Source organism: Bos javanicus, chromosome 1 (genome assembly GCF_032452875.1).
Source record: "Bos javanicus breed banteng chromosome 1, ARS-OSU_banteng_1.0, whole genome shotgun sequence".
Lineage (NCBI taxonomy): Eukaryota > Metazoa > Chordata > Mammalia > Artiodactyla > Bovidae > Bos > Bos javanicus.
Window position 1 is genome coordinate 45,599,645 of NC_083868.1, and position 26,468 is coordinate 45,626,112.

General features: G+C 37.1%; 1 protein-coding gene across 50 annotated transcripts in view; it reads right to left on the reverse strand.

The window, feature by feature from the left end:
- Positions 1 to 26,468, reverse strand: part of ABI3BP (ABI family member 3 binding protein) — a 293,260-nt gene that overhangs the window by 102,270 nt on the left and 164,522 nt on the right. For 34 of the 50 annotated variants that reach the window (XM_061426547.1, XM_061426450.1, XM_061426423.1 and 31 more), the window contains 15 exons: positions 21,241 to 21,321; positions 20,306 to 20,353; positions 19,014 to 19,082; positions 18,031 to 18,078; positions 16,493 to 16,552; positions 15,437 to 15,532; positions 14,070 to 14,108; positions 13,187 to 13,276; positions 12,187 to 12,246; positions 9,659 to 9,718; positions 7,090 to 7,149; positions 6,000 to 6,086; positions 4,645 to 4,704; positions 3,741 to 3,824; positions 234 to 293 (listed from right to left, as the gene is read on the reverse strand). The exons of 1 other annotated variant lie outside the window; for it this stretch is intronic. In XM_061426547.1, the coding sequence (XP_061282531.1) occupies positions 234 to 293; positions 3,741 to 3,824; positions 4,645 to 4,704; positions 6,000 to 6,086; positions 7,090 to 7,149; positions 9,659 to 9,718; positions 12,187 to 12,246; positions 13,187 to 13,276; positions 14,070 to 14,108; positions 15,437 to 15,532; positions 16,493 to 16,552; positions 18,031 to 18,078; positions 19,014 to 19,082; positions 20,306 to 20,353; positions 21,241 to 21,321 (1,002 nt within the window). The remainder of the gene's footprint in view (positions 1 to 233; positions 294 to 3,740; positions 3,825 to 4,644; positions 4,705 to 5,999; positions 6,087 to 7,089; positions 7,150 to 9,658; positions 9,719 to 12,186; positions 12,247 to 13,186; positions 13,277 to 14,069; positions 14,109 to 15,436; positions 15,533 to 16,492; positions 16,553 to 18,030; positions 18,079 to 19,013; positions 19,083 to 20,305; positions 20,354 to 21,240; positions 21,322 to 26,468) is intronic. 15 more of the 50 variants (XM_061426601.1, XM_061426556.1, XM_061426527.1 and 12 more) reach the window with 8 other exon arrangements.

Here is a 26,468-nt window from a genome sequence, read left to right on the forward strand (position 1 = left end):
TATGTATAACAATTGATCTGAGTTAGGTTCATGCATAGCTCTCTTAGAAACAAAGGATTAACTTGTTTTAAGAGTCAGAGTCTTCAGTACTTTTAGGATGAAGAATATCATGGCGTGATAATAGAGGATGATGATATAGCTTTATGAAGCAAAAGAACCTGTAGCTGTGATGTTGACGGAACGAGTTTGACAATGAGAAGCGAACGCACTTACTGAGGATCACGTGTTATTACCTTTTGTTGTTACCCAAGCATCAGTTCTGAATGTAACAGGTTCAAAGTCTGCAGTAGGCACTGACCAAAAGTATTAAAAAATAAACCAAATGATTGTTTTAAATAAAAGACAACTTAAAACATTTACTGTGAAAAGGATCTTCCTAGTATAACATGGCAAGTTTTAAAAACTCTTAAACTAGAAGGGTAAACAATTGGTTTTCTAAAAATTGGCCATACCTAAGTCAGGTACCTATTCTCTTATTCCTCCTTTTATTATCTGATTCTAAATTAATAAGCCAAAGTATGATGTTTGGGTATTGGTAAGGACCTATCTTGGGAGAGAGACTGAGGCCTCAGCATGATGAATCAGATTGGTATCTCTCCATATTAAGCAAAGAAAGAACATGTCTTCATGAACAAAGAGGAACTTGTTGATAAATACTTGATCAAATCTCAATGGCTTCATCAGGTGCCTAAAGATCTCTACCTTGGGAGTCCGATGTGGACCAACGAAGATCTAGAAAAGCTTTGAGTACCACCTTGAAATCAGATATCCTTTGTATTATATTACAGTTAGACTTTCTCCTTTGGTTGGTCTTTACCTATATCCACTCTTTCTGATTTAATTCTTTTCCATCTTTCTACTCATCTATGTCCCACGATGATTTCAAGGCTCTACTTTCTTTCTTTCTTTATTTTGGGCACATTCCAGCTTTCATTGTCAATGCCCCTGAACTATTGTTATCCCACAAAATCAGCAATACTGAGACAATCTTTTTCTTTGTCCAATAGAGAAGAAACAGTGACTGCTTGGAAACTTTTGAAACCAGAATAAATTTTGGAATAACTAAAATAAATTTTTATGTAATTTTTAAATCCACATAAATCTTTTATTAACCTCTCTGTAAACTGCAGAGGAAAATAGTTAAGGCTTTTAATATGAAGTTCCCCACAATCAGATTTCAACCTTCAGCTCACAATGTAATTGCTGTTTTCCACAATCACAAGTCCCTAAATTTCATTTGTAAAAGAATGAGATAGTTACACATCAACAGTGCACAGTCTAAATCTGATGAGTAAAAGTGCTTTGCCTGACCTATGTGATGTTTGAAAACTGGGATATTTTACTGAATAAACTAAAATTTTGGAAACACCCTAAAAAAATTGGAAAGTCTAGAAATAGTCTGCATGGCAATAATTAGCAAAACTAAGTCATAGGTGAACTGTGTGGATGAGGAAGGAATTTTCCTGTTTGCCCCAGTCTCTACTCCTATACTGTCTCATTTTTAGTCCTTTTTGCTCGTTTACAATATACACTTGGTCATTACAGACATTTGAATTTTCCCATCATGTACTTTTTCACTTTGTCTTTGACCCTCCTTTCTGCTGTTCTTTTTTCCTCTCTAATGAATGCTTTCTTAAAGCAAAAAGGTTACCTCTTGTTTTTACTTTTTCTATTTTAATTATTTATTAAATTGTACATATAACTTTTATAATCATTAGCAAATGCATATGATTCATGCATTTTTTCCTATATTTGCTATTTTCATAATAAAAAGAACAGTAACAAAACATATTTATAGATAATATATAATATATATAAAAAATATAATATGGATAATATAAATGGTAGAAACTGACATGAAAAACTTTATAACATTGACTATATATATTTTTAAAATTATTTATAATATATACATATTATGTGGGAGACCCGGGTTCGATCCCTCGGTCAGGAAGATCCCCTGGAGAAGGAAATGGCAACCCACTCCAGTACTCTTGCCTGGAAAATCCCATGGACAGAGGAGCCTGATGGGCTACAGTCCATGGGGTCGCAAAGAGTTGGACACGACTGAGTGATTTCACTTTCTTTCTTTCATAATATACACACATAATGATTGCTAATGTATATACATATATATCAATATATGATTGTTAAGCTCAAGGCAACAAGTATCACCACTTTTTATTTTTTTGCAGAAAAGAATGTATTTAAATTAGAAATTAATATCAAAATGAGAAATTTATATCAAACATACTTTAAAAGCTCCAAATATTTGGAAATTAAATGTCTACTTAAAAATGATGGCTGTATCTAAGAAGCCATAACAAGGAAAAGTAGAAAACATTTTTAACAGAATAAGAATGAAAAGAGAATTTATCAGAATTTGTTGCACGCAGCTGAAGCTGCTCAGTGCAACTAAATACAATGTGGAAAGCTGAATAAGGTATGAAAACAAATACTGGACACTAGCATAAAATTTTGTGAAACTGGAACAAAATCTGTACTTCAGTTAATAATATTGCATCACATACAGCCACTATGGAGAACAGTGTGGAGATTCCTTAAAAAACTGGAAATAGAACTGCCTTATGATCCAGCAGTCCCACTGCTGGGCATACACACTGAGGAAACCAGAAGGGAAAGAGACACGTGTACCCCAATGTTCATCGCAGCACTGTTTATAATAGCCAGGACATGGAAGCAACCTAGATGCCCATCAGCAGATGAATGGCTAAGAAAGCTGTGGTATATATACACAATGGAGTATTACTCAGCCATTAAAAAGAATACATTTGAATCAGTTCTAATTTCCTGTTTTTTTTTGTAAAGAACATAGTATCATAGTATTTCTTTATATTCTCAGAATTGGATTAGAAGTTTCAAGCCTCAAATTTTGTAAAATCACTAAAACAATAAGCTCTCTAGACTTTAAGCAGTAACCTAGTTAGTAATACTAGATTCCAGAGTAAAGGGAGCTATATCAAAGTTTTAAGTGAATATAAATCAGAAATCTAGCATTATGTTTATACTTAGTCAAATAAGTAAGGCTTCATTCTTTCTAAATTTATCTTTCCCTGACCCGAAGATTTATGTACCTAGCACATCTTGTTGATAGCATACAAATATCAATCTTATATTTTCATAGATGTGTATATTGCCATCTTCTATTTTATTTACCAAGTAAAGGCTTTTGTTTTTAACTGTCTTTCAGGTTTTAGAACTAAAAACACATCTTCCACATCTGATACAATAGCACCTTGGGAGGCTACTGAAGGCACTTGAAAGTGAAAGTGAAAGTGAAGTCGCTCAGTCGTGTCCGACTCTTTGCAACCCCGTGGACTGTAGCCCACCAGGCTCCTCCGTCCATGGGATTCTCCAGGCACAAATACTGGAGTGGGGTGCCATTGCCTTCTCCAGGGGATCTTCCTGACCACTTAGTGTTTATCAATTTGAACTGAATATGCCTAATTTTTCTAGACAAGCTTTATTTTCACAAGATAAGTGGCAGTTAATAAAATGCACAGCAACAGAGATTTTTACAGAGGAAGTATGAGGCATTAGGCTGCCATACAAATCTCCCCCTACTGTGCATTTCTTGCCAACTCTAGAGTAGGAACTGCAACTCAATACTGAGTTGTATCTTTAGTCTCTGGCGGCATATTGGTTACTCCCAACAACTAAGATTACTCGTCACCCTGTTGGGTTAGGTTGTTGGAACTCGAAGCCATGAAAATTTTTACCTGGTTTTGACTCAGGTGCTTCAGCACTTGGTGTGGTTTTTGGTCTGGGATGTGGATGAATTGTCTGTTGTGATGTTTTAGAAGCTGAAGGAAGAAATTCTTGTGTTATTACATAACAACATTACCCAGGGTTCTGGAACCTATGGGAAGCAAAAACATGACTCTAGATTTTCTACATCTTATTTGATATTATTAGATATTTACCTTTTTAGTTTGAGATTTTTGTCACATACATAAATTCCTTTTGTATCTTCTTTTATCATAGAAGATTTTTTTGAAGACAAAAATCAGTCTTAATATAAGAAATAAAGATTAGTAATTATAATCAAACTCTCATAGAGCAGTGTGGTTGGGCAACAAAAAGGTTAAGGACTGTTGCTAAATTTCAATAGATAATGAAGGACAGTCAAACTAAATGTGAGGTTTATAATTTAATCTTTCAATCTCTGGTACATGTTCTATGTAACTATTAAAATAAGAACACATTACTACCTAAATGGAAACAAAACAACAAAATACTAAGGAAATATAAAAAGGGTAGAAATGTAGATGTGCCAAGAATGGATCCTCTTGGCCCTGTGAGAGTAGTTGTTGATGGCTTTATCTGTCTAGACAAGAAACAGATCTGTGATGTGTTTGAAAACCAGTTTTAACCACAAGCACCGCTTGAACAAAACACAGAATGACACAATTTCAAACGGGTTACCCAGCAAATATCTTAAAGTAGGCTCACCTATGGCTAATTCTATTAAAAACAACAGATAATTTAAGAGTTTTCATAATTTTAAGAAGAATGTAGATAAATGGCCACAAAGAATAAAACTACTGTCACACGGAGCAAGATGAAACTCTGAGCCCAACAATAAGCAGCATAAGGCTTGTTGAAAACACGGTGTATCATTACCTAATGTTGTTCCGGGGGTCTCTGTTCTAAGAGTGACAGGTTCAAGGGTTGAAGCAGGAACTGACCAAAAGATAATACAGTAAAGCAAAGAGATTTAAAAATATATGAAAAGTTAGAACATTTGCACCCCATCAAGATTTGCTTGTGTATCATTCCTTCCACAAACAAACAAAAAATAACAGAAAGAGCAGATGACTGTTCTTCGGCCAAGCAATAGTTATGGTCAGTCTTAGGCTTAGCCTTGAACTATCTTGAGTCAACATGAAATTCTCCTAGGTTTTAACTAATGGATTCTAACCAATATGGCAAACTCTGCACTAGAAAATATTTTCAGGCATTTACCTAATATAAAATGAGAAAAAAAACTGTCTTTAATCTGATCAACCTGTACTTCAGTGGAAGCTGAAAAGGAGCACATCCTATGTTTAGATTAACATGGATATAATAGATGGTGTGTACATTTGAAATAGATATAAAAATTAATCATGGAAGTGGATGGTGTTTGTCCTGCCAAGAGCTCAGCTATGGAAAGAGTCAGAGATCTCTGTTCAAATCATGACACATAAAAGAGCAGGATATGGTGGTCACTCAGTCTGTAATATTTGGTAGAGCATCTTTCTGGCCTAAGCCCGGAAAAAAATGGAAATCAAAGACTGTTGATGTCTTTCAAATCTAAGCTCCTGAATCAAGTTCTCAAAATCCTCTTTCAATTGGCTGGATGGGTCCATCCTAATGTAGCATCATCAGTAGCCATGCTTGGACCACTAAGAAGTAGGACAGTCTGTTCTAGGCAACTCCCCACCCCACCTCTGCCACCTCCACCACATGCCTGGTCCTTCTGTCTTGGATCATGTTTTCCTCCACATATACAAATCCTGTAGTGGGCCCAAACCTTAAGGGCCAAGGGCCAAGTCCAGTCTACCTTGATTTTTCCCTTTGTCTCATCAAAACATATGCTCGACTTTACTGTTTTAGAAGTAAAATAAGTCTCCCAGAGGTGGCATATCACCCACAGTTGCTACTGTTGATCCAGGAATTTGCAAGCTACTTTCAATTTGTTTATTTACTTGAATGGAATATATTGACTCTGCTAAATAAGTTTTATCTTTAAGATCTGAGTGGAATTTTATAGTAAAAACTTACTAAATGTATATCAAAGATGACTCTCACATAGAAAGAATTAGGTATTCTGGCACCAACTGTATCTTACACAGTCATGTTCTCCTCGATACATGGTAGAGGAGATATTACTAATGCTGTCTCATAACTTCATACTTAGAAAGAGTAAGAGTTTTGGGTCCCCACTGGGACAGGCTACTAGGGCTCACCCTTAAACCAACAAATTTCACATTTACCCAGTTTTGTCTGAGGTACTTGAGGGCCTCGTGTGGTTTTAAGTCTGGGACGTGGACGACGAGGTCTTTGTGATCTTTTGGTAGTAGCTAAAGAAAGAAAAGACTTATGTTATTCTATATCTTATGGCTCTGGGTACTGAGGAGAGGTTTTTCCAAAACCTGTTAGATTTTTAAAAGTTCTATGAAACTGTAGTCTAAAATTTTCACTCTTTTTATGCCAACGCATCATTGAGGGTCAAGTTACTTATTCAAGGCATGAAAATTAGCACTTGTAATCAGATACTCACATTAGTCCCTCTCTGAGGGAAAAATGAGAAGGAAGACTCAATTCTGGTGCAAGGGAAGGGGAGGTTAGGGTCACACTAAGGAAAAGGTTTACAATTAAAATTTCAGATTTGGAAAACTTCCTATTTGTCAAATTGGTAATAAAACACATCATTACTTAAAACATCAACAAAGAAGCAAACATACCATGCAAATAGTTTTTTTTAAAAATCTAGAAATGTAGAAGATGTGCAAAGGAACTTAAGAGTAGTTGTTATTGCTCATCAGCCTGGAGAAAAAAGAGATCCAAATTTGTTTTCAACTCAGCTTTAACACAGAACTTCCCTGGTGGCTCAGATGGTAAAGCGTCTGTCTATAATGCGGGAGACCCGGGTTCAAGCCCTGAGTTGGGAAGATCCCTGGAGAAGGAAATGGCAATCCACTCTAGTACTATTTCCTGGAAAATCCCATGGACAGAGGAGCCTGGTAGGCTACAGTCTATGGGGTCGCAAAGAGTCGGACACAACTGAGCGACTTCGTTTTCACTTAACACAGAACACTGCTCAACAAAGCACAAATCAATGTGATAATTTCAAATGCACCACATGGCAGGTAAATCTTTTGAACTAAACACACGCCTGCTCTCATAAAAACAACGGGACACTCTTTTAAAGAGGCTTCGACACTCTTCAGATGACGGATTGAATTGCAGTAGAGGATGATGATGTCATTTTGTGAAAGAAGAAAAGCAGATGATGGGGATGGAGACTGAATGGACTGCACAAGGAGCAGCAACAGCACTAGGGGAATGGCGCAGCGTCATTACCTAGCGTGGTCCCAGATGTCTCAGCTGAAAAAGTAACAGGTTCAAGGTCTGTAACAGGAACTGAAGTAACAAACAAAAGAGAGGTTTGTTGTTTTTTTTTTTTTTAAATAAAGTATGAATAGCTATAACATGCATGCCAAAATGAATCTTGTCAGTGTAATACTATCTCTAGAATACTTTTTAAAATTTCTGAATGAAGGGTGTTATGGACTGAATTGTATCCCCTCAAAATTCATATGTTGAGGTCCTAAAACCCAGTGTGACTATGTTTGGAGCTAGGGCCTTTAAAGATTTAGTTAAGCTTAAATGAGGTCATAAGAATGGGACCAGAAGCCAGAAGGACTGCTGTCCTTATAAGAAGAGGGAGAGACGCAGGGAAGCTTTCACACACAGAGAAGCCCATATGAAGACACAGCCAAAGAGAAAGGTTCTGGGACATATTAAACCCACTGATGCCTTGACCTTAGACTTCCAGCCTCAAGAACTGTTGTCTAAGCTACCCAGTCTGCGGTATTTTGTTATGGCAGCCCCGTCAGACTAACAGAAAGGGAAATCAGCTGCTGTGCTCACACTTGGCCAAACTGTAGTTAGGGACTTCTTCATCTCATGAGATAGCCATTATGTTTGGTCTCTGTTTAGCAGCACCAGAGGGAAACAGTTCTTGTTTATCTGCATCTGCTCTGGTAGCCTTTAGGACATTCTTAGGTATTTAGTAAATACGTTTCTAACAACCCTCAAAAAGCATGTGAAAAACTAACCTGTACTTTTGTGGACACTGAATAAAGAAACTGTCTACTATGTTATCAAATTATGGTTGCAGAAAAAGTTCCTAAATAACCAAGCAACCATTAGACAAATAGCCCAGAATGGCTCTGATAATATTGCTGAGAACTCAGTTCTGGAAAGGTCTTGTGACGTCTGTCCAAAGAAGAAGACTCGAGAAGGGGAAGCTGCTTAGTCCATGGATCCACTCTCAGCACAGGGAAAACTATCCAAGTGTGGAAAGAAGAGATATTATGATGCTTATTAAGAACGATACTAGTCTTAGCCAACCTCGCATGGTGTTGTTCAAGTGCATCATCCCCAAGAAAAATGCTTTATTTGCCTCATAGAGAAAGCAGGATCTCTGCTCCCTCTGGTTGCCTCTAAGCATATCCTTTTTTTCATCTTTGTTCACTCTCACTTACCCACTTGTGCAAATTCTAATGTGACATCAAGACCCAAACTCCTTCTCCGCTCTACTGAAGCCCACGTTGATTTTTAATTTTTTAAAGATCTGCCAAGCAAGTATGAGATGAAAGAATTTGGGTTCCCTCCACCAACAACTAGGGAAGAACTATAGACCCAAAGTACCCATTTTGGATTACACACTGCCCATGAAAAAGCCTCGCTATAACAAATCTATACTTAATGTTTGTGTACCTCAGAAAAATCTTGAATTTGAAATAACACTCTGCACTGTTCTAATTCTCTAGGATGTTCACATAGGAAAAATGTTTGTGCTTAACTAGCCTGCAGACTGAGAAGCAAACCTGTCTCTTACTACCCAGACTTGGAGAGAAGATTATGTATCTTCCAAACAAGAACTTCTCACCAGCTCTGAAGGCACAAGGACTCTTCATAGTTTCCTCACTAGGAGGTAAATAGGTTTCCATTTTCAATCAGTGGCAGGCTACCACACTCCTTAAGTCAAGAACCCTTTTTTTTTTTTTTGCTTTTGTCTGGTATATCCTCCACTGCATCTGGACATGAAGTAGTTTTAAGTTTGTATTGTGAATGACGTGTCTATTGGGATGCTTTGGGAAGTAGAAAAAGATAAACTTGGTACTTTAAAGCTTATGCTTCTGAAAATCACAGGTTTTTGAAAAAACCTTCATGTTTTTCAAAGCTTGATGGATTTTCTTCAGTTTCAAGAAATGGATCTGTCTAGGGTGAAAATTTTGCCCTGACTATGTGTATATCTTGCTTTGTTATTGATGATACTTTGGGGAAAAAGCTGATACATAAAATGAAGGTAATAAATATTTTTATCACATTCTCCTATACTACATTAAAAAGATTGAGTCATTTCTAAACTATGGTGGAGAGTAAGGGGGAGTCAGATTCAACTTAGAGATGAGGCTTACTATTTAAACTTATTAGCCTTGATCACGTTACCTGGTAGACAATTCACTACAAACATATCACACAAATGTTAAAACAACAACAAAACAGGCAGATAAAAAAGGCAGGTGTACAAAGGATGTATAAAGGAACTTCCGTGTCACAGCCTGGTTAGCATGGATCAGGATCAGGCACTCTAATAAATACGTGAAATTTACCTTAACAGAGAACTCTGGTTGAGCTAAAAACACAAACTGGTATGAAGAAAAATTTAAATATGTTACAGGATAGGAAGATATCCCAAACTAGATCCAGGCATGGCTCTCTTTAGAACGAGAGGTAACTTGCTTTATGCATATTTTTCTCACAAGATAAAGAATGTAACTAAATGGCAACAGAGTGGAATGAGCAGAAGTTTGGCAATGAGTAGGGAAAGCTCTTGCTAAAGGGCAGAAAGTGGCATTACCGAATGCTGTCTCCGGAGCCTCTTTTATAGGAGTAACTGGTTCAAAGACTATAGCAGGAACTGACCAAAAATAACAATAAAAAAGAAATGTTAAACATTTATACAGTCTCACAGGGATATGATTTATCTGCACTCAGTTCAGTTCAGTCACTCTGTCGAGTCCGACTCTTTGTGACCCCATGGACTGCAGCATGCCAGGCCTTCCTGTCCATCACCGACCCCCGGAGTTCACCTAAACTCATGTCCATTGAGTCGGTGATGCCATCCAACCATCTCATCCTCTGTTGCCCCCCTCTTCTCCTGCCTTCCATCTTTCCCAGCGCTCAGGTACCAGTTTATCACTCAGGAAGGATTGTCTTTATAATCAGGTAACTGTCCCTGAAAAGTGCCTGTGAAATTTCTCATTCTGTGATGATCCTAGTCTAGGTACCAAAGTAGACCATGCCCATCTTGCTAAAACTGATCTTTGGAAAGAAAGCACAAGCTTTGCCCAGCTGGAGTACTTAAGAGAGCAAGATAAAGGGCAGCCATTCAGTCTGTGGTTTAGCTGTATCCTTTTATCATGTGCCTGGGGAAAGCCTCCCATACTGATGATTCCTACATGAAACTCAAACTCCTAAGCCCAGCAGTGAAAAACCCTTTTCTACTGGCCCTATGAGCCCATTCAGTATAACAGCAGCTTCAGTATAATGTTCTGATCCACACTTAGAAGCCTGACAGAGAAGCCTCTGTCTCCTCTCACTGGTCCCTACATATCCTGCTTTTCTGAACTTCTTTGTTCCCTGCTCCCTAGTCATCCAAATCCATAACAGTTTGAGTGCTCAAGTCCTTCTTAACTACTCTGGTCCACTCTGATTGTTTCTTTAAATTCGGAGAAGGCAATGGCACCCCACTCCAGTACTTTTGCCTAGAAAATCCCATGGACAGAGGAGCTTGGTAGGCTGAAGTCCATGGGGTCACTAGAGTCGGACATGACTGAATGACTTCACTTTCACTTTTTACTTTCATGCATTGGAAAAGGAAATGCAACCCACTCCAGTGTTCTTTCCTGGAGAATCCCAGGGACAGGGAAGCCTGGTGGGCTGCCGTCTATGGGGTCGCACAGAGTCGGACACGACTGAAGCGACATGTTGACAAACTATGGCCCAAAGGCCAAATCGCCCATAGCTTGCTTTCATACAGCCCGTTTCCATCTTTAAGTGGTTGTAAGAAAAAGGAAAATAGATATCACAGACTACTGGGGCCACAAAGCCCCCAGTATTTACTAACTTGTTCTTTATAGAAAATACTATCAACTCCTGCCTGGATCTGTACTATGATGTATACAAGCTAGACAGTTACCAAGAAATAATCTATTTGCCCAAGTATATGTTTGTTGCACAGCTGTTTCAGTCCACTACACACATTCAATATATAAAGGATGAATAGCATCGAATGATAAGCCAATGAAACAGACATTTAGAGAGAAGATTCGAATTCACAAAAAGGAAGGGATTCAGCTACCACCTAAGATCCATCCAGCTATGCTCCGCTTGCCTACTGTGGGGGTGAAAGTGGCTGCTGATCCCAACTTGCCCCTGCACTTTCTCTAGACTCCACAGGGATGGGCTCCAGGATTCCTCAACCAGAATCGACACATTTACCTGAGTCCTGAGGTGCTTCAGGACTCAGTGTGGTTTTAGATTTGGGATGGGGATGATGAATTCATTGAGGCACTTTGGGAACTAAAGGAAGAAAACTTCAGGTTAGTAGAGTGGTTTGAGTTCCAGAAGCTGTGGATAGGATTATACTTGCTATAGAGTTTCAGGAAATTTTTCTTTTGACTTTGAAATATTTGTCACTATTTTTATTATTGCCTCTATTTGTCAATTATATTACTATGAAAAACAAAAATCACATAGAAATATTAGTTGATATATCAAGGAGATCCTCAAAAGTGATTTCCACATGAAAAAAAGTTCCAAAAACCTACTGTATTATAGTGATGGTGGGAGAGGGGTAGGGTGATTTTATACTAATGATGGGACACATAATTTCAATTTACTGGCCTTGGGTATATTTTCTATTTCACTCCTTACTGAAAAAAAGACCATATCATTGCCTAAAATGACAACATAAAGTCACACAGGTCATAAAAATGTAAAAATTTAGATCTGGGCAAGAATTACATCACACCATAACAGTTGTGACAATGTACTCACTTAGATCAAGGACAGACATCCCACTTGCAACCCCACTTGTTGTGTTTGAAACTCAGTAACACAGAATGTGATTAAAAGGTTACATGGGGATGAGATGCTACAAATTCAAACCCATTGCTTTAAGCATATATATACTACGCTAAGTTCATACTTGACTGTCTCAGTACCAAATGAATTGTTTTAAGACCCCAATATATTAAGAAATAATTGAATGACAATAGAGAATGACAAGAGTCTTGTGAAGCAGGAGAAGCTGAGGTTATGATGGTGATGAAATGGGCTTCAAATGAGCAGAAGCAGATGCTGATGGACATAGTGGATCATTACCTACTATTGTTCCTGGAGCTTCGGTCCTAAGACTGACTGGTTCAGGGATTGTGGCAGGAACTGATCAAAAGTAATAAAAGAAATCAAAGAGATTTTTGTGAATGCATAAAATGTCAGAAAGTTCATCTTACCAGTAAAATCAATGCTTTGAAGAGGGGAGAGGGAGGGAAAGGATGGATTACACAGAAAGTGAACATAAAAGGCAGGAATTATAGGGGTGGGAGGTGAGAGGTGGAGGCAGTAGGGGGTCACACCAAGGTCTGTCCACCAAACACAGAACAAACAGCCAAAAAGAAGCTGAGACCATACCCCCTAAGAGACTAAGTCCTTAATGAAAACAGTGGCATTTAATAAACAAAGGAACAACCTCTCAGTTTGTGATATCATTTTAAATTAGGTTATCTTCAGTTCTAAGAACAGAAAAAGCATGGTCCTGTGTAGAAATAGGGATCACTGAAGCCAACTGGATCAAATTTAAGCTCTTGAGTAGACATCCTAGTCCCCTTTAGTTCATTCTATGGGTACAGTCAAGGGAATGTATGAATAAGTCATCGTCTATCTGGTCACCAGCTTCATTCAGCACATTTCCTGTTTTCAGCCTTTGTCTCCTCAACCTTCCATTCATCCAAATTCTGTTCTGATGTTTCCCCTAATTATTCTGGATCTCTTTCTGTTCCAGATATTTACATTTCCAGCATATAGCATTTGTACTCTTTGAGAAATTCCTTTATATTTGTATACACACTGCCTTATGTTATTTTCTATCTTTTTATGCAGGAACAGCTTTTGTTTACAAAATAATTGGGAAATAGAACAGAATTACTACTTCTGATGTGTCTCACAGTTGCTAATACAGTTACAGGGACGTGGAAGGGATTAATAATAAGAGTAGCTTCCACTCTTAAGAGATATGTAAGACATGTACCAATTATGTGCACAGAATTCAGGGTTCCAACTGGGATAGAATGTTTGGACTCCTTAAACCAGAAATCGTATTTACCCAGTTTAGTCTGAGGTGCTTCTGGATGGGGCGTGGTTTTAGGTTTGGGACGTGGACCACGGGGTCTCTTTGTTGTTGTTGTTGTTGGAGCTGAAGGAAGAAAATCTAGGATTAATATAGTGCCAATGGCTTCAATAACTCTGAATAGAATGATATAAGCAGGTTCTAGGCTTTCTAAAATTTACCAGTTTCTTTGAGTGGAGAAAACTTTGTTACTTTAGTTTGAAGTTTTCTCCTTTAACAGATTAACAGGTTTTCTTTTATAACTGAGAATTCTCTAGAGATTAAAAATTATGTAACAGTTATGTTTAAGAAATGAAGATGAGGAATTATCATTTCCTTGAAACCACCTCTAATGAGAAATCATGCTAAACTGTGATGGTATGTAAGAAGTTCAGACCATCCTGTACTATCCTTTTATAATTTAAAACAAGTAAGTTTGGGCAAGTTTTCCACTTGATAATTTACTAGAAAAATGACACAAAATGAGATGAAACATTAGTAAAATAAAACAAAAATCATGTAAATCTTGAACTATAGAAAGTAAAATGCTCAAAGAAACTTCAAGGTATAATAATTGACACTCTGTTGGTGGTCTAAATAAAGGATACATGGAAAATCACATTTGGACCCCAGTTCTAACAAACAGCACAGTGTAAACAGAGACTCAGATTGATGTGATGCAATTACAAGCTGGGAGATGGAGTCAATAGCTGTCTCAAAGTTTATACACATTAATGTTAGAAAGAAGGCCTTTTCTATTTTAAGATGAATACAGCAATAAGATGACAACAAATTACGACATCATCATCTCTATAGCACCACAGATAAGTATGAAAACGAATAAAGAAAACACATCCTGAAGGGTATAAAGGATCATTACCTAAAGATGTCCCAGGAGTAATAGGTTCAAAGTCTGTAGCTAGAAATGATCAAAATAATAATAATAAAAGAAATGTTAAACGTGTAAGAAAAGTCACCAAGCTCTCTTGAAAATGAATTTTACCAGAGTAGCATTGGTTCTACTGCCAGAAAGCAAAATTTTTAAAGTTCTGAGGTGAGGGTACAAAGGTACATGATGTTATAAAATCTCCATATAGTTACCTACAAGTGTTGCTTTTATATTACCTTACAATACAGTAGAAGACTCTGCTCAGAGAAATCTTTAGGTATCTGTCTAATAACATTATGGTTAACAATTATGAGGAAATAATGTGAAAGTATAATTTTAAACACTATATATTGGAAAACAAACAATTAGAATCTATGTCATGATAGATGCAATTGTTGATATATTGGTAATGAATAATCAAAATAGGCAAGGCTCTTTTTTGTTGAGAGTCCACTTTGGAAAAAGGCCAAGACCTCCGTCCAAACAAAGGCCTATAAAAGAGCAAGATACAAAGGTTCATTCAGTCCGAAAAACATGTCAATGCATCTCTCTGCTATCAGGACAGAAGAGAGCTGACCCGGGGAGGATAGGAGAGTATCCTGCGGTTAAGTAGCTCAAATCCAGTCACTGAAGTCAGGCATTCAAGGTCCTTTTCATGGACCCACTAAAAAGTAGCATCGCTGTCCACAATTTCTGAGCAGCAGCCAAGTAAACATTGCTTTCCTCCTTTTTCACAATCAGGTTCTCATTTAAGTCCTATCTTTCTGTTGTCACTCACAAATATGGTACCTTCTTTCTTCTGTTTATGGTATTCCTCCTCATTCCTCCAACAAATCTACAAACTATACACATTTCAAGGTCCACATTACACTCATCAGCCTTGGATCTTTCGCTTCTCCAAGAATAAACTGTGTCTAACAGTTGGTAAAACTCAGTAAGTAAGTTGCTTTGCCCATATTCCTTTCTACCCATTTATGAATGATTTCACACAAGAGCAGCATCCTCACTCAATGAAGCCAAGTCATTTGTTTTTTCTAAACTATTCCTCACAATACTAATGCGGCAGTTCATCAAATAAGAGATGAACTGGACTAAATAGGTTAGATACTCAACTAGGTAAGTGTTTGCTGAGCCAGAGTCAAAGAGAAAATGTAATCGAATGGCGAGAGAAACAAATAAAATACAAGGTACCAAGAAGGTCCCAAGAAGCATGAGGAAGTAACTCATTCTGACTAGAACATTTGTAACTTGGACACCATCCTGAAGGACCACAGGGTTACTAGGCAGCGAGTAATTACACTCCTACCACAGTATCACACCTAACAGGGGTCCGTAGGCACCAGGAACCACATATTTACCTAGTTTGGTCTGAGGTGTCTCGGGTCTTGGTGTGGTTTTATGTTTGGGACGTGGACGTGGGCGACGTGTTCTTGTTCTTTGTGATGTTTTTGGAGCTGAAGAAAAGAAACTGGTTAATGCTGTCCTATGACTGCAGAGAGAAAGGATTATTCATGGCTGTAGGTTTTCTAAAATTGTGCTAGATTTTCTTGAGTCTTGAGAAATTTGTCTCTCTGGTTTGAAATTTTTTCATCTACATGCAAAAAAATGTGTGGGGGTGTCTGCTGACAGTTCTTTTGAGAAAGAACATATAACCTTATTTTAATTATCTGAAAACTTTACTATTATTGCTGGTACCAAATTTTCAAAAAGGACCCTGATCCAAGGGAAATCAGAAGTATAACTTTCTATATCACATTACAGAGGGGCCCAGACTCTCCTGCTTTGTGTTATATTTAGAAATTAGTTGGTTTAGAAATCAATTTGGATTATACTTAGAAATTACTTGGTTTAGGCATATATACCATATCTTAAAACAACTTTCCGTTGCTGGCCATAGAATTACATCTGATGTTTATAAGGCATGCATGCTCAGTCATGTTCAACTCTTTGTGACACCATGGACTGAAGCCTGCCAGGCTCCTCTGTCCAGGCAAGAATACTGGAGTGGGTGCCATTTCCTTCTCCAGGGGATCTTCCCGACTCAGGGATTGAACCTGTGTATCCTGCATCTGCTGCACTGGCAAGCAAATTCTTTACCACTGAGCCACCTGGGAAGCCCTGTTTATAGGGAAGAGACTCCTAACTTTATCTGGAATCCAGCAGAACCACAGGCTCTGTAAAGTTTTAGGAAAGCTGGATAATATGGATGATAGCTTCATACAGACTTATATTCTAACCAAGTGACCTATTTTAAACATCTTCAATACATTCAAAATGAAGAATATAGTTGAGTGACAAAAAAGGATGATGAAAGAATCTTGTAAAAGAGAAAACCCTTTGACCAAGATGATAATGGAATAGAGTGGACAATGAGCAGAAAATGTTCTTGCTTAAAAGATACAAAAGGTCATTACCTAATGTTGTCCGAGGAGCCTCAGTTCTCAGAGTTACAGGTTCAATGTCTGTGGCAGGAACTGACCAAAAGCAATTCAATAAACAATGGAGATTTAAGAAATGTGGGAAAAGAAAGAAAATTATCTTGAAAATGAATCCTTTTAATCCTATAATGTTTAAAAATAATTTATGAAAAACAGCACTTTTTCTGTAATAACTAGCTGAACTCTGGTACCCATTTATCTCACAAATAGCTGCACCCCTTTACACTTTGCTTCTCTATGAGGCCAATGAAAAGTGTTTTTTCGTGGGGGGTTTAATTATATGATTACAGTTATACTGGAAACTTGGCTCCAAAAAATCTTTTGTCCGATACAAAATTTTTACTTATTTTAAAATTTTAAATTGAATTACGTATTTTTAAATTACTCTTAAAAATCATTATGAAAACTTGTGTTAGTAATTGACAGTTTTCACCACCATTACTAAATTTTTTTTGAGAAACAGTGGCAGCAGTGAGAATTTAAAATGTTCTTAATCAGTCTGTTTATTGGATATCTGTGACACATAGGCAAAAGATAAGCTTATGCCTTTTCTCCACAATAAAGGTGATACTCTTCCTGCAACTTGTCCTTATTTATCCTTTTATTTCAAATGGATACTTGGGAGATAACTATTCAAGTGAGGAACAGAGATGATTAATAAAAAATTCTGGAAAGTAATAACTTTTTGTCTGAATAAATAGGATTCCTATAATTCTATAGTATTCTGTAATGATTGAATTATGCATCAAAATAAAATTTAGATTTATGACTCCTTGGTTTTAAATTAGTGTCTCTATTTTAAATTAAGTCCAGAAAATTAAATGTAAAATCAAAAATGTCTTATCACCAATTCTCTGTAACACAGCATAGAGTAATCTTAAGCCACATCTGAAAACATTTTCTGAACTAATGGAAAACATGGTATCCAGAAGTGAATGAAAGGGAGGACTACAAGGCAAAACAATATTCAAAGCTGAGTGCCCTCAAACAAAAAAGGAAAATTCCTGTTTTGTTTGGAATTCAACACCACAAGATGAATTTATCAAGAGAAAGGTCCAGTTACAATGGAACAGTATGAAATCACAAAAGAAAGGACTTCTGCAAGAAAGAGATGATTACGTATTCTTTTTCAAGCCCCAATCAGCTTTTTCATTGCTTCTCTCCCACATCATAAATTATACACATATAAAAGCAGAGATTTCAACAACGTCCTGGTTTGAAGGATGCACAGAGAGAGCATCTGTGACTCTTGCCAACATCAAGTGCTGCAAGAAATCTATCTCTGAAGGTGATCAAAGCACAATTCACATTCAGGAGTAACAAGCTGAGCTGCAGATGTAAGAATGCCTAATGATATGAAAAAGGTTCCTGTTGAAAATAGCAAACAATTTTAGGGAATGAATGAAAACGTGGATGAATGACCACTGTTTACACAGGACATTACAGACAGTGACAGAGATGAGAGGGGTGAGTTCAGAGAAACAATGACCAAAAGGGAAGACACCCATCATTACCTATGCTTGTGGCTGGCGCTTCGGTCTCAGATGTAACAGGCTCAAAAACTGCACCATAAAAAAACAAACAGAGATAAGTAACAAAAGCAAGGAAGGCTAGACTTTTAGGTTCTCACTGATGCTTAACTCATAGGATACAGAATCTGGTTTATTCTAAGTTGATATAAGTTGCCTTCTTGATGGACTTATTTATTATGAGAGATGTTCTCTTAGTAAGTTAGAATTTTGTACTAACTGGAATCTTAGGGGAAAACTTCAATTGAAAAACAATTGAATTTTCAGAACTGTTACATAGTATCTTTTTATTTGGTAGAAAATCAATTAACAGGTACCATTTAAAATGTAAGGTATTTTAGAGAAAGTCAGTCTCCATGTGACTGTAAAGGAGGAACACAAGATCAGCCTCCCTAGTGGTTGCTGCTGAAATGGCTCTGAAAATGTTCCACATAAAGAAAAACAAGCTTTCGTTACAAACACAAACTGAGAAAGCCTGAAAATGCTTTAAGAAAAATGGAATCTGTTAGATAATCAGATGTAAAATTTTGTCTGTTGTTTAGTCACTAAGTCATAGAGTCCTATTCTTTTGCAACCTCATAGACTGTAGCCTGCCAGGCTCATCTGTCCAGAGGATTTCCCAGGCAAGAATACTGGAGTGGGTTGGCATTTCCTTTTCCAGGGGATCTTCCCAACCCAGGGATTGAACCCAAGTCTCTTGCTTGGCAAGTGGATTCTTTACCACTGAGCCACTGGGGAAGCCCAGACAATCTGTTATAAAATTTACTAATTTCCCAAACACTGAGTTGTTCATTTAACATATGAAATGAACAAAGTAGCCACATCAGTGTGGCTACTTTGAGAAGAATGAACAAAGAAATCATTGTATTTAGGTTTCTATGCTTTACAACATGACAAATTGTAAGCATTCTCAGCAACATCCCCAAAGAGAAAGCATCTTAAGTCAAAGCATTGGAAATTATGTTTACCGGATGTAGGTGGTGGCGTATCTGGTTTTGCTGTGGGTTTAGAAAGTAATTGCTTTGCTGGTTTTGAATCTGAAGAGAAAAGGGCTATAATTAGAGTCATGGCAGAGCTGTGAATGTGATCAGTGTTACTTACACACTGCTTTCCTAGTACTGAAAGTAGGGATTACCCAGGCTGGTACATCTGGTCTACGTGTAGTTTTAGGCCTTTGGGGTCATTTCGATGCTTAAGAGAAAGGTATTAAAAATTAGCATAATGGTTATGGCTGTAAGTGTCATAATTAAGGACACATGCTCGAGCAAAGAGATTATATAAATTTAGTGACTATACAACAAAATTAATTCCTGGGGTGGAAAGGGTGAGAAATGTGTCCATTCTTACTAATTCTTCTGAAACCAAAAAGTCTTCAGGAAATGTTCAAAATATGTCTTTCAGCAAAAGTAAGGAGAACTACAATTACTTTTTTTGTATAAGTAATTTTTAAAATGACAAGTATAATAGTTATGTTTCTTAATTGATAGTTTTTTTTTTTTCAGTATAAAAACAGTAAGGTAGAAATTTGAAACTTGCTTAGTAGGAAACCAGGAAAATAATCCATAAATACTTGAAATTATACACAGTGATACATGGTTACTTCTGGAATTTTCTAAAGTAAGTCAGTGACAAATTTATTGTGAATGCTGAGAAATTATAATAATTATAATCAAACAACATTAGGACTGAAAACAGTACAATCAACTTGAGACTTCTAATATTCTCAAGTTATAAAGACTATACTCTTTTATCTTGGACCCGAGACCAAGAAAAATGCATGTGTCTTTGGTTACCAAAACATACTAAAGAAATTCTTCAAAGAAATAGAAAAGCTGAAGAAGCCATTTTTTTTCATGCAGCTTTCTGAAAGGGATAAAGTCTTACAAGTTGAATGAATAAAGCAATGAAATGGTAATCACAACACTGGAATAAAACATTGCCACTTGTCAAGTCCAGGATGAGCACAGAAGTCCCTGAGAAAGAGCAGATGGTTTTCTCAACTCAAGGACACATGATGGAAGGACAGAGGGTTTGTGGGAAACCAGGAAGTTGTGACCAAAACCACAGACCTTCCCTGAAAAAGCACACAGAATTCTTTTAGAAGTCTCCTATCTTCAGGCTCTTCAGACCCAAATAGGAAAGGGGAGGGAACGCATGGAGCAAAACTGTGACACAGTGTAGAACTTCAGTCATGCCTGGGTGGAGAGCAGGAAAAGAAAAGCAACAACCCGGGAAAGGAATTGGGGGAGAGCAAAATTACCGATCGTGGGCACCAAGGGTTCCGGTGGTACCGTTGCAGGTTCCAGAGCTACAGAGGCAAAAAACCGAAAATACTCATTATGTTAAGAAGCGGCATCTTGAGAAGGAAACATGACTCTTCCATCTTTACTTAAACTGTGTACTTTTTCTAAGTGTAATTTTCCTTTCTATTTCTCCCATTTGCCTCTCTTCTCCCTATTGCTTTCCCACACCTCATCCGCCGTGAATATACATCTCGTACAATATTTTTCTGATGCCCTACTTTAATGATCCACTTAGAAGCCCAACTTATTGCTCTGTATACTCAATAACTACAAATAAAAATATAAATGTATTCATAAAATGTGAATGTAGAAAGCACAGATGCTTAAATATAAACTACACTGATTCCTGCAGCCCAGCTATCACCCAGCTAGGTGGTGAGTGAATGACAGTTGCTCAGTCATATCTGACTTGCGACCCCATGGACTTCATAGCCTGGACTATATTCCATGGACTATATAGCCTGCCAGGCTCCTCTGTCCATGGAATTTTCCAGGCAAGAATACTGGGATGGGCTGCCATTCCCTTCTCCATTTAGGTATAGGTAGCTACTTTGTCAATGGCACCCCACTCCCGTACTCTTGCCTGGAAAATCCCATGGATGGAGGAGCCTGGTGCGCTGCAGTCCATGGGGTCACTAAGAGTCGGACACGACTGAGCAACTTCACTTTCCCTTTTCACTTTCACGCATTGGAGAAGGAAATGGCAACCCACTCCAGTGTTCTTGCCTAGAGAATCCCAGAGACGGGGAGCCTGGTGGGCTGCCGTCTATGGGGTCGCACAGAGTCGGACACGACTGAAGCGACTTAGCAGCAGCAGCAGCAGCAGCTACTATGTCAGAAACCACCATATTCCATTTTTTGTGTTAACTGGAACCCTGAATGGCACATTTACCAGGTTTGGACTTGGGCACATCTGGACTAGGTGTGGTTTTAGGGCGGGGACGACGACCTGGCCGTTTGGTCTTTGGTGGAGCTGAAGAAAGAAAATCAGCTGGTTAATATATGAACAGTGACCCTACAAACTGACCATCAATACTATATGCATCTTAGAAGCATATTTAAGCCCTCTGATTTATTGCAGACATGTATCCTTCTGTTTTTCATTACTTATCTAGTTGAATGAGCTCTTGAAAAACGGAGTTGTGGGCTTTTTTTTTTTTTTTTTGCCAAATATTAATAAATAACTCTTCAAGGGAGCTCTCTATTTTTCTCTTTTGACTTGAAAAACTAAGAACTTTATACAGCTTGGAGAAGACAGTCTCGTAAAATTTTTGAAGATATATTATGTTCAACAGGAATATGAGAAAAGTTACTTTTATTAATGGAAGCTGCTAGGGATAAAAACTAAAATTTATTTGGCCTAAGATTCAAAACAAAATTTTTCACTTAGCACTTAAAAATCTGCAAATCAGTAACATGTGTAAAATGGATTTGAATTCAAAATTATTTCAAGTTAGGCAAGTTTTTAAGAACAAGATACAGTTTTTGAACTACAAGAATTAAAATTTCCTTCCCAAAGAATAGGGAACTGTCACACACAAATGAACATTAATGAACAAATCCATTACTGTGAGCCTGCTTAATAAAGATGCCAGCAGTCAGGAAGAGAGGAAACAAAGGTAGGTCACTCACTGCATTACCTAATGTTGTTGAAGATTTAGTTTCTAGCATTCCAGGTTCTAAGACTGCATGAAAAATGACCAAGAAGGAATCAAAATCCAAGGAAAAATGATGAACTTTATTAAAATATGAAAAATGCTTAATTTTTAAGTACTAAGTTGAGCAAACATAAATGGTGAAACTTTTATTCATGTAAGAAATTGCTTTTCTATGTAAATAGATTACTATGTTTTTAGACAAAATGAACAAAAATGCAGCTGGTCATTTAAGTTTGGAAAGAGAAAGTGGAAAAAAAAAAAGCATGACTCTCATTTGGAAGATGTGAATGCAATAAAGTAACCAACAGCTCATATTATGAAGGAAAATGTGGGTAATTCGGTAAGAAGGCACCAGCAGAACAGTTTTGCTCTCTTGAAGAAAAAAAGCTATAAAGATTGAGGGTGAGTTTTTCTTTTTCTTTTACTTAATAAATTTCCTAAGAAATATCAGGATATTGAGAGCTGAAAAGACCATAATGCTTTTAAAGAAAATCTACAAATGTTAGAGTTTTGAAAGCAAAAAAAAAAAAAAAAACTCTAAAAATGAAAGCATAAATATGTCCTGGGGAAGCCATGGTCCTCTGTGGGGAATAATGAGGTTAAAACAAGCTCAGGACACAGATATAAGAAGGAACAAAAAGGAATGTGGCAAATCAAAATCAGTATGACTGTCTCAGAGCTTCCACTTAGTCAAGGCAGCAGAGAGCTTATCTTCTGGCAGAAACAGCTGAAAGCAAGATCTGAAGGACAATCAAGAAATAATTTTTTTAAAAAATCCAAAGCTAAAGACGAACTTGGACATAGTAAGTGAAAGTAAGTGAATTCTTTTTCACTCACTAGAGGAAACTTCATTACCTATTGGTGGCTGTGATGGTGGGAAAATCTCAGGTTCTGGGGCTGCAATAAAAGCAAGTATTATCTAGGGAGATGCTGACAGCACCATCTAAGGTAGAAATGAAAGGTCCTTTACCATAACAAGTGTCCTCTCAGTGGAAAGCCATCAGGTTCTATTGGCTTACAAAATAAAACTCCATCACCCCACAGCCTCTATACAAACTACAACAGCAGAAAGAATTGAGAATTCTAATTTTTCTTGTTGATCTTTAGCTATTTTCCCCACTATAGCTCCTAGTGCCTGAGGAAATATTACTTTAAAAGGAGGTCAGTGTAGCCTTTCAGAGGTCATTCACCTGCTATTTTATTTTCTTCAGGACAGTCAGATGGGAAATGGCAACAGATCCATCAGACCTGTAACCATGTCTGAGCTCTGTTAGTTTTGGATCATTTTCAGCCTGACTGGAGCTGATATTGGTTCACACACACACACACACACAAAAAAAACAGGAATTGAACTTACAGTCTAAAAAGGGCCACAGGTGTTCATATGGTATTCATTATATCTACTACTACTTATTGCTGGTGAACAAATTGATTTACACATGAAACTTATTCCATTTAAATTAGCAAATCAGCAGAAGTTAGAAAGTAGTCTCCACATTTCATGAAATGCTGAATAAATTCATTAAAAATATTATCTAAATATTCTGACAGATAAACTCTCCAAGGCCATTCAGATTGGCAGTAAGTAAATGCTGAATATAAAGAAAGCTGAGCGCTGAAGAAATGATACTTTTGAACTGTGGTGTTGGAGAAGACGAGAGTTCCTGGGACTGCAAGGAGATCCAACCAGTCCATCCTAAAGAAAATCAGTCCTGAATATTCATTGGAAGGACTGATGCTGAAGCTGAAACTACAATATTTCGGCCACCTGAAGCAAAAAACTGACTCATTTGGAAAGACCCTGATGCTGGGAAAGATTGAAGGTGGGAGAAGAAGGGGATAACAGAGGATGAGACAGTTGGATGGCATCACTGACTCAATGGACATGAGTTTGAGTAAGCTCCAGGAATTGGTGATGGACAGGGAGGCCTGGCATGCCACAGTCCATGGAGTCGCAAAGAGTCAGACACAACACAGTTCAGTTCCAGCGACTGAACTGAACTGAAATGCTGAATATAGTTTGGTACAAAGACTATTTTTTTTTTTTAAGAAGATGATCCAACAGCTTTCCTATTCTATAGCACAAAAAGAGTTGATTTCTTTCAAGAAGAAAATAAAAAGGAAATCAATTTTTGAAGTAGAAAACAAAGTAAAGATTCTTTGACATTTTTATTCTTACAGAAAGAAATTAATTAATCTAGTCCCTACTGACCAACTTAACAGAACTTAAAATCACTGTGTACTTAGATATTTCTTAAATTACATTTACCGGGAATTATCTCTGATATTTCTGGACTACAGGGTATGGGAAGTTTGGCAGAAGCAAGTAGTGATGTTTTAGCGACTAAAAAGGAAAATATAATAATAAACAATTTGGATAGAGAATATTCACTTATCTGAAAGCAAGGCATAATAGCACAAGGTGTTACTGAAATGTAGCATCATTCATCAGAATGTCTGTGGCCAAAAAAAGAATTCTGATTTCTCATGAACTTGTCAGAAATAGAGTATAACAGATGAATGGCAAAGCTGTAGTAATGTATCAGACAGAAGTACACTAAGCAAAGTAAAAAGCATGTGTGTGCAGGGAGGAGGGGGGCAGTGGCAGTTGAATGCCTCAGATTCTACAGGAAAAAGGGAAAATAATTAGTTAATATCAGTAATCAAATATGATAAATATCACAAAACATCCACATCTGAAAACAGCAACACCAAAAATTCTCTTGAAACTTCAAGGTTATAATTAATGTTTTAATTTCCACAAAGTTGCCTTCTAAAAGTATGAAAAAGTAAGATTTGCTACTTTTAACAGCTTTAGATTTCACAAAGATGAAAGAATGCTGCTGTTTTAATTTTATAAAGAAAAATCAGCATTTTTCAGTTCCTGAGACCGAGGCCAAATAGGTATGGCATCCTATCAACTAAGTTTCCAATTCACCTGCATAAGAAAATATTATAGTCAGTGGTTATTAAGAAATCTATCTTCTGATAAGATTTCCTCTATCTCAGCCTTAATGTGTTATGGATAAAGATACAAAAAATGTTCCATAAAAAAGCTGAGTGACACACAAATAACCACACCAATCAGCTCAGCATGAAACAAACAAAAAGTCACTGATGGATTTGCGGCTAGAGTACCATTTACTGTTCCATCCGCCATGTCAGAACTGAGTACAATAAACACCCATGATTGGAGGTCTCTCCCTTTCTTCAGATCTTTAAAAGCTTGAAGAGCCAAATGTCATTACAATCTTAATGATTAACTATGAAGGAAAGAATTCTTATTGGATGAGGCAGACAAGCTGGGACATAGTAGATGGCTGAGATTTTTAAGAAAGCGTTGGATTTGGCTTCCAAGCCAAAACCAATGTGGGTTTTTACTCATTAGCTTAACCACAGGGGAAAGCCAAAGGAAAAGCAGCCTTCATGGAAAGTGAAAAAGGAAAAATATGCATGTGAGGAGAGGACTGGGAAAGTCAAGGAGTGGCTCAAATCAAAAAGCTTTTGGTGGCTTATTTGCTCTCCTGAACCTTGGCTACAAAAGAAATCTTTAACAGAGCTATAATGTTGGTTGCCATAAAATGAATACATTTAAAAATACTAACACCCAAACCATGGTTTATGGAGAACTAGTCATTACTCTGTGTTGCCTCAGGCCACTCAAAGTCAACTTGAGCTGGTTTAACTTTAGGCACAGATTATGAAGTAATGATACTTGCTGTTAGGGGAAAAGAGTGAATATTCTTAGGTGATTAGAAGGTAGAAATCAAAGCAATATAAACCCGCTAGCTTCCAAATAATTTCTCACATTTTTAAAATGAAATGTCAAATTAAGAAATCTTTTTGTTCAAATACGTTAGAGTGATAAGAACACTCTCCCACCCTAATTTGAATTAATGAATTTCCTCTCAGAAATGCTTTTATTTCCAGAAACCACTAACATTGATAATGTAACTTATCATGAGCAAATGATAATTAACATTTGGAGACATTTTTTCAATGTTTTCAAATTTTATCTTGTAACAACATAAATAATTAGAGAAATATTTAAAGCTGGTGACCCAAACATAATGTAATATTTCTCGGTCTACCTGGTGAGAGGACCCTATTCAAAATACAGCCTAAATGTAACAGTTACTACCTTATTCCAAAGTCCTCTGGGCATAATTTTTAAATAAATGTACAGGAAACCCTTCTCTCAGCTGTCAGAGTTCTTTGAGTTAAACCACTAGAGTTCTTGGGTTTATTAGCTATGCTTCTTTTTCCTAACAACCTCTTTTAGTGAGAGTACTTCATTCAATTTCTCGGACTTAGAAACCTCACTCATGGTCATGGCATCAACCATACTCCCTTTGCCTAATCCCTAATTTCTTTCCTTCTGATGCCTACAATACCTGGAAATCTCTCTGCCACTTTTAAAGGAGTCATGAGAGTTCTCTTTCTGAGCAGTTCCATTTTCCTT